Below are 14,354 nucleotides of genomic sequence, written 5' to 3'. Positions count from 1 at the left end.
TATACACCTTGGCTGTCACATGTAATGCAGCTAGCTGCTTCTTTCACTCCTACACGCAACGATGGTCCTACTGTGTGCAACATAACAGGATTGGTTCTGTCATCAGCTCTTCCATGTATGGTGATCGCGACCCGAAAGCTGCAGCAGAATTTGGTAACAATTGCAGACAAATTTGCTCTCTAGACGCTTTCTACCTGCTGGAATCCAGTGTAAAGATGGTTCGAATGTGCGGGAATGTGCGGTGTAGTGAGCGCGTCTATGTACGAGTGCAGTAGCCAAGCGTTCTTTGGTAATTAATCAGTTAGTTCAACCTTTTGTCTAGTTCCATCGCGACAGTGGGCTGCTCAAATCGAATCGAATACCAGGGGAACAATACTAACAGCAGCAATAAAAGCAACAAACACGTGAAGTTCCGTCGTAATCCCCGTATCCATGTATTGCCACTTTCGCCTAATACGTTTCGACGGCGGCGTTGGAAAACAGTGAACAATATTGAATCTTCGGAAGCGACATATCGTCTGTTCCGCCGCACGTACACTTCATTCCACATCTCGTGTAAGGAGTAATAACAATAAGTAGAACACCGTGAGCGTACGACGCTTTAAGGTTTCGCACAAGTGTTCGACTGTAAAATTCAAGCAATCTGCAACCTTGCCCACTACGCGTGGTGTTCCGCTTTGCGTTCTGTGCGTGAACGTTCTAGTTCGAACACGGTTCAATTGGGTGCGATTTGCTATTACTGTTGTGTAGTGTCATTTTTGACTTGGGGTCTATTCGCTATTTTCTGTGGCGAAATAAATCGCTTGTACTTACTTAGTGCCACCAAAGAGGAGTTGTGGAGGTGGTGGATTTGGAGAACAAAAGAGAAGGTGCAAAGTTGTGTATCGAAGGTCAATACGCGTGTCGCGGCGAGTGCGTTTCACTAGTGATAAAAAGGCTGTTGCTGCAAATTCCTATCGAATCGCCCCTCTTTGTTTTCCACTACATACAAAGGCATACAGCATTTACGTTGTCGTTACTTTTCAACTTTGCATTTCTGTCTGCTATTGGGGACTGGATCGTCCAAAAGTTATTTCTTTCGTTGCTTTAATTTCTTAACACCTTTATTAACTTTTTGTGCCATAAAGCATAACGTTTTCGATAGCCATTGTGAGTCAAGATCCCTCCTCAACCAGGACCTCCGACGTGAACGAAACGCATTAGAGATTCCGAAGTTTAAACAGATCCTGTAGCTCCTGTTTTTGCGTGAAAGCACGTCTATTTCCAGCCTCGTCCACAGTGCCCCAGTGATGAGTGATGACAACCGTCAAATAGAATGTGTTTTTTTAGTGCGCCGATTAAACGAACCGCATCCGGCGGTTTCTAATGCAGACTGTTTGCAGTAGGCCGTGTCGGATGTAGTGTGTCCTGTAAAAAAGAAAAGCATGCTGCGGCATTTGTGTAGTGAAAAAGTGTAGTTGAATAATCTAGCCGTGTTTGTGTCTGTGCTGCGTTTTGGCGTATCGGTTCGTCATCCTGCATCTTTCCTCTTTATACTGCGTGCTTATTTTATGGGCTTGCTAAAACTGGTAAGGAATACACATTCGCACCCGCAACTTAAAACACAATACCGTTGGCCTTAGAAATCATTGATGTGACCTACACATTTATTGATGTGTTTACTTATTTGCATGCCTCCATGAGTCATAGCATAATGCTATGTTATTGTTGCTATCCTCGTCTTTCGTATATTTGTTGTATTATCACAGCCCATCTGCGCTGCCTAGTTATATCGATTGCTCCCCGGTGTGTACAACCTTGTCACGTTTTTTGTTTCTTTCATTTCACTTAATTTTCCATTTCAACGCAGTGCTCTAGTGCAGGCACAGCATTGCACACAAACTGTGGAAAAAGTAACATTACCATCTTAGTCTAGTTGAATTGATAAAATCCATAAATTCTTGAAATGTAGCTAAGGTAGATTTTGAAGAAAAGGTTTCGACTAGAATCTTTTTTATTTTGTTTCCTCTCTTCCATGATGTTGCTCGGAGGCATCGTCGACATTTGATCCTGGTTGCTAACTAGGTGGCTATGAGAGTTACCAGCAATGAAGGAAAAAACCTCTGTGACCCGGTTGTTGTGTGATCCTTGTGCCTATTGCATAAACTAGGGCAAAATTGTGTTTCCTTCCTGCCAACGTCGATGTTAGTTGCAACATCAATAAGGTCGCGGTATTTTATGAAGATAGTTAACTACGATAATAACCAGCATTGTTTGCTATTCCTTGTGGACGTTCCGACATTCTTCTTTACTGTTTATAATCAAATGTATAAAAGGAAATCATCATATTGGTTCAAGTTCTCCAAATGTACAGCAGGCCAATTGAATATATAGAAAATCACACATTCCGCACGTCACGTACGTTTAATCGGCGATGTCGGATTATTGGGCATATGGTTATCAATACAAGATATCGAATCCAAATAAAAGTTGAAGAAAAAAGGCTTATCATTTCGAACTATGTTGAAGCCCCTACATGCTTGATGGGTAATGTGAAGTTATTTGTAAATTACTGCGCCTAGTAATGGGTCGCATTATCGTTATCACATCCGTGTATAAGTTCTTCGTTATCTGCATTTGTTTTATTGCCCCAAAAATGATGAGTAATGTGTTAAGATAATGGCGGACAAAATAAGTTTTTATCGTTTCCTATCGACCTGAACAGCAATTGATTTTTATTGGCAAAACATGGGCTAGTGGAATTTTGTGCTTTCGAATGTTGCCTGCTTTGATTGAAAAGGATTTTTATTCCCCTCTATCAACAAACATCAGTGCAGTTGGTGCACGGAAAACAATACCCTTCGTTCGGAACGTACTTTGGAAAATCAAGCGTATAAAAATAGTATTTCCGTCCTGACAATTGTTAGGCTCTGCCCATATAGGAACCCACTTCCCGAGATATGCTATCGAAGCTATAGCTGATTCAATGACAAAATCGTGTAATTAGCGAAAGGTGTCGAAAATAGTCACGTGCTGCTTCCCGCGAAGCTGCCAAGATTTTCACGTAGCTCTTTTGCCCATGGTGCCAGCCATACTCCGTATGTTTCGAGTAGATATTCTAATTTGAACATGTCATACTAAACTTATTATCGAATGCTTCAATTTGGTACATATTGACATGCCTATCAACAATGATGCCATGCCTATTGAGGAGATATTACGATTAGTACAGTACAATGTTGTGTTTCATTGTCCGGAAAGCAATAATTGAAATGTAGTAGTTTATTCAAACAAATGCTGTGCTATGTAGTTACTTCTTTTCGAAATTAAAGGTTGGAAGGTAAATTTTACTTATAATATATCAACAACGAACCTCACGATATTAGCCTTTTAAAGATGATCCATTCAATATTTCTAATTTTGTCTTTTTCCTATTGCGTTACAATAATATTCGTTGACGCAATGGTTTTGCAGTGCTGTTTTAGGGCCTCTTGTACCGTTACGAATGGCTAAATTAGTCGAGATTAGCTCCACCGAAAGCAGTGCTCTGTTTTGGCTCTGCAGGACGTTGCGGGACAACAAATGCGTGTGTGTCCATGTCTAATATAAGAAGCACTGGAACTATCATCATAACGAAGTTAAAATACTGTCCAATGCGTTTAAAATTGATTCGTTTGATTAGACTATGCGGTGGTCTATTAATTGGGTTTGTGTTCACAGTCGGCATATGGCAAAACCCTAACCAAAACATCGGTCGCAGCGATTCGTGGGTTTATTTATTTATCTATATTACCTTTAAACACATACCAACTACTAAAATCAGGAGTACAAAATTGTAATAATTAGAGTAAAATTAATTAAACTAAATTGACTAATGTATTAATCGTAATTTAATAAATTATATTGTGCAGTAATGAGAAAAAAACTGACCACAAAAAAAGATCTAACGGAGCTAACAATAGAATGCAGATGGTTTATTCATTCAATGCCAGTTATGAAAAATTTAAAAATAATATATTTCGTTAAATATGCTGAACACAGCGTAGTATAGCACAGCAGGGTTAAGTTTAAAATAGACCATATAAATTAACACAGGTGTAGAATTGGTGCGAGACATAGATTAGAGGGGCAAGGAAACACGCTAAAAGGAAAAACAAATATCCATCACCACCACCCCATTGTTGTTAGATTATATTCTATCGTTTATGATTAAATATTAGCTAATAGTCAGAAGAGAGAGCACACGACTACGCCTCGTGTGGTGAGTGAATCAGCTGGTTTTTAATTCTTTTTTCACTTTTTTTTCTTTTGATTACAGAAATGTAGTGTAAACTATAGTTGATTAGACATGTTCGTGAAGAAATCTGCCGAAAGGAACCATAGTAGTCAACAAACAACCGATCCTGTTTTAAAATAGAAGACGCATCCTAGCAGGAAAATAAATTGACGTCTGAATCATTCTGCAGAAAGATCACGATTGTTATTGCTATGCAGAAGAAAAAACTATTGCTTAGCAACATTGTGACTTGATCATCAAGAATCCTATAGTTGATATGGTTTGTGTGTAAGGTGATGTAAAACCGGGGAATTTTCCATCTTCTGGAGATAAAAGATAGTTATTAGTAGGAAACTATCCGGGCCTGACAATAGTAACGCAAGACGCAGACAAAAACGGCCGAACTCATAACGTAGAAAATGGCTCCGAGTCAGAAGGTGACGAAAAAATGGGAAATATTTGCCGGTCGGAACAAATTCTTCTGCGATGGATACTTGATGACGGCACCAAACTCGGGCGTGTTTTACTTCACGGTCATACTGATTACCGCGACCAGTGGATTATTTTTCGTGTTTGAGTAAGTTTAGCGTCGATTTTCTGGAAGCCAAAGTCTGAGTGAGGAACTTATGTTCTTTTTGTTCTTTTTCTTTTAAATTTGCTTTGCTTGCAGCTGCCCATTTCTGGCACAACGAATCACGCCAGCAATTCCCATTATCGGTGGTATACTGTTCATTTTCACGCTAAGCTCCCTGTTTCGGACGGCTTTCAGTGATCCTGGCATCATTCCGCGTGCTTCACAGGACGAGGCGGCTTACATTGAGAAGCAGATCGAGGTGCCAAACTCGCTTAACAGCCCTACCTATCGGCCGCCGCCTCGCACCAAGGAGGTCTTCGTGAAAGGACAAACGGTGAAGCTCAAATATTGCTTTACGTGTAAAATATTCCGACCACCACGCGCCTCCCACTGCAGCTTATGTGATAATTGCGTTGATCGATTCGATCATCACTGTCCATGGGTAGGTATTACGCGTCGACGAAAAAATTTTTGTCTAGCCGGAAGTAATTACGATTGGTTTGCTTATTTCCGAATGTTTTCTTGTAGGTGGGCAACTGCGTTGGCAAGCGAAACTATCGGTTCTTCTACATGTTCATCGTCTCGTTGGCATTCCTAGCAGTATTCATATTTTCTTGCACAACGACTCACATAGTAATGTGTAAGTGTCCTTGTGTTGCGATCAGTTCATACCCAATCACTTCATCAATGTTTCTTACACGCGGTGTCAAATATGTCGGTAATAACTAATCATTATATGTTTCATCTCAACTTACCTTACAATCCAACACAGTATTAAAGGAAGATACCCAGTTCATTGACGTCGTCAAGCGGACTCCTTCCAGTGTGATAATAGCGATAATTTGTTTCTGTTCGGTGTGGTCTGTTATCGGGTTGGCTGGATTTCACACTTACCTTACTACGAGTGATCAAACAACGAATGAAGATGTAGGTATCTAAACAAACCCTGCCGGCAAACATAATACGGTGTGCGATTTGTTTTGTGAAGTACCGTTTTACTACAATTCCATTTCCTTATTGTCTTGTTCACAGATAAAAGGTTCATTCAGCTCAAAGGGTGGCCAACAGGCAATAAACCCGTATTCGCAGGGAAACATTTGCTTAAACTGTTTTCACATACTGTGCGGCCCGATAACACCCTCGCTGATTGATCGGTAAGGCGTTGAATAACACTCGTTCGGCGGGAGTAAGAACATTTTTGGTTCATTGGCTTTTGCAATTTATTTTAGACGCGGTGTCGTTACGGACGAGTATCGGACGCAAATGCAGGCGACAGATAAATACAATAGTGCCACTGTACCACCGTTGGTTGTGATGCAGCCAGGAATGGATACACTGAACAAACATTACAGTATGGATGTAAGTTGAAGTTTTGTTTACTTAATTGTACAGCGTGTCCATATTATTTTTAGTACTCATTAGCTCTACCAACCAGGATGTGAGGTTGCCCGTTAATGTATTAATTGTGTGATTTATTTATTCATTTATGGATCTGGTTTTCCAAAAACATAGTTTAAAACATTAAAACACAGACTAATTAATTTATAATCAAAGTGATAAAATGAGTGTTAATTTGACTATTCGTCTTTCTGTAAAGGATGTGTTTTGTATGAAGAAGTAATCTTTGTAGGGTATGTAATGATCCGTTATTCCGATCCGTTCCAGGCCGTTTATCCAGAGTGACATAGTTCAATTTCAATTTTTGAAACATTTCTCACCGCTACTCTCAACTAATAATAGTGCTAGTACTGATAGTAAAAATTCTGATTCTGCCACTGTGTTGTTATTATAACATCATAACGTTATCATTATAACGTATTATAATCATATCATTACAAGAAATGTAACCCGAACTGTACCTAATTACATTTCTATTTTTTAGCATGAATTTCAAAACGCAACCAATGGAGGAGGTGTAGGTGGCAATGGAGTGTACCGGCAGCGCAGCTACGACAACTTACAAAACGGTAAGTCGACATCACCGGTTTCTTCTTCAATTAACAACGGTGCATTCACTAACCTAAACCATCTGAATGTAACTAACTCGAACTATGCAACAGCAGCAACTTCTGCTAATGCTGCTAATACTGCGACTAAAACGAATTTAAACAACCATCCTCCAACACCGAACCATCTGCAACCTTCATCACAAACTACACCTCAATATAATAATTTATCCTTATCTTACGTGAACCTTTCGCCAAAACAAACGCAACAACCACATCCGTACCACCATTCGGTGAAATGCAATCTTCTCAATCTCAATCACTCGCATAACACTTCCAACAACAATACCATCAACCACTCGTCCTCTAACAACGCGTCTTTCCGCAATCGCCACAACCACCAACAACGCCAACTGTTGCCATCTTCCACGACCACTACTAATATCTCGAACCACGCAAACAACTACGCGACGTTCGATCAAACACCGATCGATCGATCCGGGTACGATCTTTCCTCCTGTACGGCTACGGTATCATTGCAATCGTTGCTACCGGCAAATCATTTTTCCGACACACCAGTTCCGATTCCAACGAATTTCAAATACTTTGCACCACAGTCAAAGTATAATAGTGTCAGCGGGACAAACATTGGTAATGGTGCTGGCAGCACATATTGCTACAGCGATCAGAGTCAGCTACTAGGGTCATCTCTCGGTGGTGGAATATCGCCCTCCACTGTGCTGCTGAGAGGTGGTATCGGTAGTGGACCGATGCCGCTGCTAAAGAGCCAATCTGAGTTTCTTCACAACACACAACATGTGCCACATCCTTTGACACCGAATGGAGCCAACAGTGTTTCCCAACAGCAGCTGCTACAGCAAAAAACGCAACCGTTGCATATGATGAGCTTGAACATGACGCTACCCCGCTATCCGTACCATCGAAATCGAGCGATCGGTATTCGCAAATCTTCTCATGATCTACAGTTTCCCATATATCAGCATCATCCGCTTGAAGACGGTAAGCAAACGATGTACGGTAGCAGTGGCACTTACAATTCGGGCCCATACTGTTTGGGCAATGTGCCCGATAGTAGTATGAACAGCTTAAACAATCACTTCAATCCGGCGGCCAACGGACCGCCGCCAATCGTGATTCCGTACAGTAACGGATTAATGCTAAAGGATTCGTCAGCCTCGTCGTCATCGTCGGGCGGTTCTTCATCCACCTCCGCTTCGACCGCTACCATATCGTCCAATTCGACATCCTCCGCTACCTCATCGCTTGATCGACGTTGTCGAAGCAATCTGCTCCCATCCGGTTCGGGATCCGGTTCGTATCTAGCAAGTTATGATACGATCACTACGCTCTCCGACCACCACCAACAGCAGGTGCAACAACAGGTACAGCAAAGGCAAAATGTTACGCCACACACGTGCCCAAACAGCCCGCGGACGATCCGCTGTGGTAGTCCTAGTTGCAGCAGTGAGCTGGATCCGATGCTACATTCGAAAACGAGCGGAGGTGGCAAACAACACACTAGCGGGGCATATCATCGCCATCGACACCATCAGCAACAAAATGGTGGATACACCAAATTCTACCGCAGGCCATCTTATCAAATTAAATCTTCCCAATCCCCTACACCACCACTGGCACTGCAGTCGCCCTTGACCGGTCCAACTACATTTGGTAATAATGGGCCAGGAACCAATCCCGTGTCACCGGCTCTTTCGTTTAGCCAATTTAGTCCCAGTTTTTGGAGTGCGAACACTTGCGTTTCGTCAAGCAATCGGAGCAGCATGCTAAGTGCGACCAGTACATTAGGTGGCAGCAGTACGCCTTATGTGGAATGTACGAACGGTATGAATGGGAGTGATGGTGGTGGAAGTGGAGTTGGCGGAGTTGGCATGGGTGGACAAGGAACAGGTGGTACTGGAGGAGGAGGAGGCGGAGGAGGCGGAGGAGAAATAGGAAATGGAGGAGGAGGAATGGGAAACAATACCGGTAATAATAGTCCGTACGTACAGCGGCGTGGCGGAAGCGACAAGCAGCGCTTCTCAAACGTTTTCGAGTATCAATTTAACAATTTTGATCTCAACTCGATACATGAGGATGCTACGAACGAAACCTAGCATATACTACATTTTTAGTTTTGTAATTTTTTATAATTTCACATAATGCTCTCCGCTACCGTATTCCAATTTCATTTACATTTGATCGGACACGCAAAGGAAAACACTCGATTGCAAATGGAAAAGTCAAGACTTTAGTCTTTCTAGCGCAGCTTCATTACACAGGCACATGCTTGTATTATTTGGTTTTGTTGTTTGGACACATTGATTTGTCATATTACATGTTTTGCTGTACCGTGTGTTTGTCACAAATGCAGTTGGAATTTTCCTTTATTTTTCTGTTGGTATGTATATAACACAATGACGTACTATTGTTTTTTTTATGTCGAGAACATTAGCTTCCTCGATGAATCTGTTATTATCACTTTACAGTGTTGATAAGAAAATGTTATATTTTAAAAGTGAAAATTTATTGTATTGTTTATCCTTAGTTATTATTATTATTATAGTTTATTGAGCTCTCCAGAGTTTAATAATAATACAACATCAAATAACATACTGTTTGTATGTTTAAATTTGAGAGAAAAAGAAAAAGAACAAGTAATAATTTTTGTTTTGTATTTTAAAAGTTATAATTGAAAAGATTAGATCAAATCATATTCACGATAAAACAATGCATCTATTATCAAATCAAAGCCCCACATAGTGGTATTAATATGCATAAGGCTAAGAAAATGTGATGGAAAAATTACAAGAATCCTAAAAATGTATCAATCGTTCGAACATTCTAAACTTTGGCTTAACTTTAGTGCTGTCATTCACTATCATTCTATTTCCTGCTCGAAAATAAAGGTTACCAATTAGTTGGTCTGTTAAATGATGGCAAACGGTTGTTACGGTTTTATGTTTCCAAACCAAAAAGTAGTATTTTAACGTTCCTGAAAGAGATTCTGAGTTACTTTGGCTTCATTTTATAGTATTGCTTTGTTCGCTAGTAAGAAAACCACACACCAAACACACCATTTCATTTCTTCAAGTATTGTTTTCTAATCAAAGTCATGCTTGTAATATTTTTTTTTTCTTTTACAAATTGTTTCGTCGTATGTTTTGTTTCTGGTTTTGTTTCTTTTTGTATTTTTTGTACAAAAAAGAATTTCTAAAATATCTTGAACAGGATCAAATTACGTAGAGCATTGCCATCGTTTTGTTCTTAAAGAGAAACCACATACACACACAGTTATTGTATATTTGTGATACGAAAACCAAAGGTTCGCCACGCCTTTTAAAGGACAGCGTCGTGTGGTAAAAAAATGTCATATAAAAATTGTTAGATTTATGAAAGTTCCTTCTAAAGGAATACAATGTGAAAACCTGACCATTGTTACAAGATCTTCCAGCTACAAAAGTCGACAGAGTTGTTTTATTTGAGGATTTTTTTGTAAACAGTTTTGTTTGGAAGTGCAAAAACACTTCTACCGTTGAATGAATTAGATCGATAAGCATCGTCAGTAACGAATACTATTTTAAAGTAGCTTATAAATACTTGTTTATTAGCTTTGTTGCATATACAGATGCGTTGTTAGCGTAAACAGCTTGAATCATTCGTTTAGTGCAGTATCTCAACTAAGAAAAACAATAAATAAAACAGCCCTAACATCCTTACGTGGCGTTGTTCCATGCGCTTAATAGGAAATATGTTAAAAAGAACAGAACGCGAATCAAACTGGTTTACACAAATTAGTATAACACACTTATCAGAAACGATAATAAATGACCTAAATATAATCGCTCTGATAGAAGTAGACAAAATGAAACAAAATCAATCATGTTGCATCAATAGTGCATTACTATGTTGAAATTTTTTTTTCAAAACAGATATAGCAATATTTCACAAAATACACAACACACAACAGTTACAGAATTTTCTATAGCTAATATAACCAAAGCAACAGTAAAGTGCGTCTTCTCTTAGCAATTGGTTGAGATTCATTTTGCTAGAGCGCACAATTGGAACAAACCATTCTCAAGCCAATCATTCTTCTTTACTTTCGCACTTCTCACTTTGTCCCGAGCCTTAATTTACTAAACCGGTGCCGTTATCAGTGTTTTGCGTGTTGCGTTGGGTATCGGTGAGTGTCACGACCTTTTTTTATAAAACAACTCCAAAACGGTTCAATTGCAAATATGCTCCTCCTATTCTACATTTATTTTTCTCACTTTTTGTTCCAAACTTCTCAAGTTACAGATTCGTTTTTACCACTATGTACCTTTTGCTCTGTCTAAAAATGGCTTCCGTTTGCACCTTTTTTGTTTTTAGTGCGATGATTATTTTATAACTTAAATAGCTTAATACACTCCTATTGCTTCAAAAGGGAATATTTTTTTTGTTTTTGTTTCATTTAGCTTGTTTTTCTTCACTCGTTGTGCTGTTGTAACGGCGTAGAGCTTTTTGTATGGTTTGATTTAATATTTCATTTCAAAAGAAAATCATGTTTAAATAAGTTAAGAATTGCATTTATTATAGTTCACTTTTTAGTACTTAATTTTTTATTCTTAGCAGATATTTTCGGGGATAGTTCCTGGCAGTGGAAATCAGATGATTGCACTACAAAAACATATATGAATACAAAAAGAAAAAGAATACCAAAATTAAATAAAGCATTTCATGTAGCTTGAATAGGTAAAACAAATGTTAAACCGACAAGCGCCATTCGAAAATTAGATATTAAGAAAAACAAAACTAAAGTATACAAAAAGATACTTTCATTTTAATCATTACATATCATGAACTAATAACTATTTTAAAAAAAATCAACTAAATTACCATTATTAAACTATGTAAATTTAAAAAAAAGTTAAACATATACGCGCATATTGCAGCAATGTTTAGTGATTCGTTGCTTTATTTGTGTTTTCTGAGATTTTCCTCTTTCGTAGGTAAAACTGTTTTATTCGATTTTAGTAGCGTGGCCGATTTCGGTTGTCATTTTGTCAATATTAGCAGAAAATCATCCTGGGTTGAAATTTGTAACTGTTTGTGCATGTGTCCTTCCTTTGTATATTTGTTTTATTCTAACCTTTTCCGTTTACTGTTTACAACTCTTGCAACGCTACTTTGTTAAGAGTCAGTATTTTACGTTTGAGTATGTTACTTAATCTGTTTATCTTATTTTATCTTTACCGCTTAAATTAATCATCAGAGACTGCTATTGTAAATTAAAAACTTGTGTTTATTAATTTGCTCATTTGTTGTTTTCCTTTCTTTCCTTATGCAGATAAATCCAACAGTGTGGCGCATCTGGTAGAAAACGAAGCGCCCCTTTCTACGACTGGCAATGTTTCCATGCTATCTGGTGGTGCTGGTATCGTTGGCCAAGAAGATACGACAACCACAACTGTACTACTCGACGAAGATGGAATGGAGCTTGAAACGAGAGGCAACGGTGTACCATCGGATGAATCTAGCAATAAGTTGACGGGCAGCTACACGAACCTTTTTCGCGAATCGGTAACGAACGGTGCAAATAACGGGCAGACGAGTGGCCAACAGGGCAAGCTTAGTTATCATCATTCGAACATGATGATGAGCGAGTGCGACAAAATACAAAGTGCGGACGAAATTATTAATGTTAGTGAACTTATGATGGTGTGTAGCGTTAGTGGGCACGAGAATGTGTACAGCAATGTGCCACCGGCACAAATTTCTCCGTCCGGGTCGGCCGTTGGTCTACTGTCACCCAAACGGTCCAGTGTGGGAAGTAGCAATGTTTCCGCGGTGGACGTTACTACTGCGACCGTTGGTTCCGGTAGCTATCAGCATGTTTACTCGAACGTCACCGGTGCTGTCGGTGGTCAAACCATTCCGGACCTGTCCACTGTTCCTGCGGGGAATGGAACTGCAATGCAACAACTGCACACGCATCATGCACATCATCATCATCTAGCGTTAGACGATCCATCGCAGCTGCTCAGCTCTTCGTTTATTAGCAATGATCTCGATCTGGACGATCCGGTACTGTCCAGCTCCTTTGCCACCGCGAAAGGCATAAGCACTATGACGAAAATGCTACCGTCCTCCTCAGTAAGTCTTGGAGGTACGGCAGCATTATCACCGCAACAACAACAACCGCATGTAAAGCAGCCGCAAACTATGATTACTACGATCGAGATGAAAAATGTCATCAAAACGCTCGATCCGAATGTAATCATTCAGCAATCGTCTAGTAGCTCCGGCGGGACCGTACCAATCACTATCACGCCTGCAATAGCATCCTCCCTATCGACGACTAATGTAATGGCTAGTAATGGTGGATCCTCGTCTACTCACCACAACAACAATAGCAACAACACCCATGGCGAATCGCCGATGTTTATATCGCCGAGTGCGAGCCGAATGCGATTGCTGCAGGAATCCACAATGATCGATACGGCGCTCGATCTCGATAGCTTGGACGGCTCGATCGGAAACCATTCGCAGTCCTGCTTGGTAAAAACAGCCATCGTGTAGTAGGATGCTGTGAGTAAAAACCGTCCCAAAGAAATGTACATTCCGATGCGCCAGAACCGTTTGTTACGGCCCTTCTCGTGACAAGTACGAAACGCGCTAAACAATGGTGAAGTATAATAACTCCGTCGCCAAACTAACTGTTCGGTACAAATGAACAAATAAAAAAAGCCGCAAGAAACACCCCCAATGTGTCAAATTTTACACGTTGGTACATTTTGTTAAAAAATACCGTTGCCTACTATTGTTATGGGCATAGTGAAAAGTGTAGATACAGTTGGCAAAATTAGTTCAAATAGAAAGCGGTTAGTCAGAGTAACGATCAAACTCTGGTTGCTATAGACACCGTTTTATCCTTTTAAACCATCCACGTACGTTTCACTACAGCGTTCCCCTCAATACATTGGTTCGAAATGAGCCATTACAAAAAAAAACAATACAACCCAGCTGCAACAATATGATAGAAGAATTGAGATGATAGACCTGTGCGACTAGTGTGTCGTAAAAGAAAATCAGAAGAATGATTTCTACATCCTCTTCCGTTATTCATTCTATTTCTTTCATGTTTTACACTTTTTCGCTTGCTGTTACTAACCATTTGAAGAGAATGCGAACATTCAAACTTTGTTTCTGGGTTTAAGCTGCATGTTTGGGATGGTAAACCAATGTCGTATCGCTTGAGAGGTAAAGTTGATTGATGACTACATGGTTGTGTGAATTCAACCGATTGCTAGAGTGATGTAAGACAACGATTTGAATTGGAGTAAAATGAAAACGGAGAATGAAAAAAAATGTGTTTAACTGCTGTACAACACTAATCCATAGGATGTATATTTTGGTGTTGTTATAAGATGCATACGAACAACGGGGGCGAAACTCGAGGATCAACTTCCGTACTGACAGGGATAAGCAAAAGTGAACTAAATGCAACATTGTTGAAAACATACCAATTGTTGTTTGTGAAAGCAAGAGAGAGAGAGAGAGAGAGAGAGAGAGAGAG

At 39.8% G+C, this 14,354-nt stretch overlaps 1 protein-coding gene across 2 annotated transcripts; it reads left to right on the top strand.

The window, feature by feature from the left end:
• Nucleotides 1–111: 111 nt before the first annotated feature.
• On the top strand, nucleotides 112–13,830 carry LOC128305361 (palmitoyltransferase app). Of its 2 annotated transcripts, none has more exons than XM_053042759.1 (10): nucleotides 112–289; nucleotides 1,253–1,568; nucleotides 4,298–4,832; nucleotides 4,926–5,271; nucleotides 5,358–5,469; nucleotides 5,602–5,756; nucleotides 5,862–5,983; nucleotides 6,059–6,188; nucleotides 6,712–6,796; nucleotides 7,355–9,900. In XM_053042759.1, the coding sequence occupies exons 3-10, from the start codon at nucleotides 4,675–4,677 to the stop codon at nucleotides 8,908–8,910; spliced, it is 2,664 nt and encodes an 887-aa protein (XP_052898719.1). In that variant the 5' UTR covers nucleotides 112–289; nucleotides 1,253–1,568; nucleotides 4,298–4,674; the 3' UTR covers nucleotides 8,911–9,900. The 2 variants fall into 2 exon arrangements, with proteins under 2 accessions (XP_052898719.1, XP_052898720.1); XM_053042760.1 differs by lacking the exon at nucleotides 7,355–9,900 and adding an exon at nucleotides 12,126–13,830 and having other exon boundaries at nucleotides 116–289.
• Nucleotides 13,831–14,354: the final 524 nt, after the last annotated feature.

The sequence above is a fragment of the Anopheles moucheti genome, chromosome 3, assembly GCF_943734755.1.
Source record: "Anopheles moucheti chromosome 3, idAnoMoucSN_F20_07, whole genome shotgun sequence".
NCBI lineage: Eukaryota > Metazoa > Arthropoda > Insecta > Diptera > Culicidae > Anopheles > Anopheles moucheti.
The sequence above is the reverse complement of the archived record's forward strand: the minus strand, read 5'-3'. Positions and strand labels throughout refer to the sequence as shown.

Excerpts from the sequence above, each read along its gene's own strand:
- LOC128305361 (XM_053042759.1), top strand. The coding sequence starts at position 4,675 with ATGGCTCCGAGTCAGAAGGTGACGAAAAAATGGGAAATATTTGCCGGT. Across the intron at positions 5,757-5,861 it reads ATCAAACAACGAATGAAGAT|ATAAAAGGTTCATTCAGCTC; the intron begins GTAGGTATCTAA and ends TCTTGTTCACAG. Across the intron at positions 5,984-6,058 it reads ACACCCTCGCTGATTGATCG|ACGCGGTGTCGTTACGGACG; the intron begins GTAAGGCGTTGA and ends AATTTATTTTAG.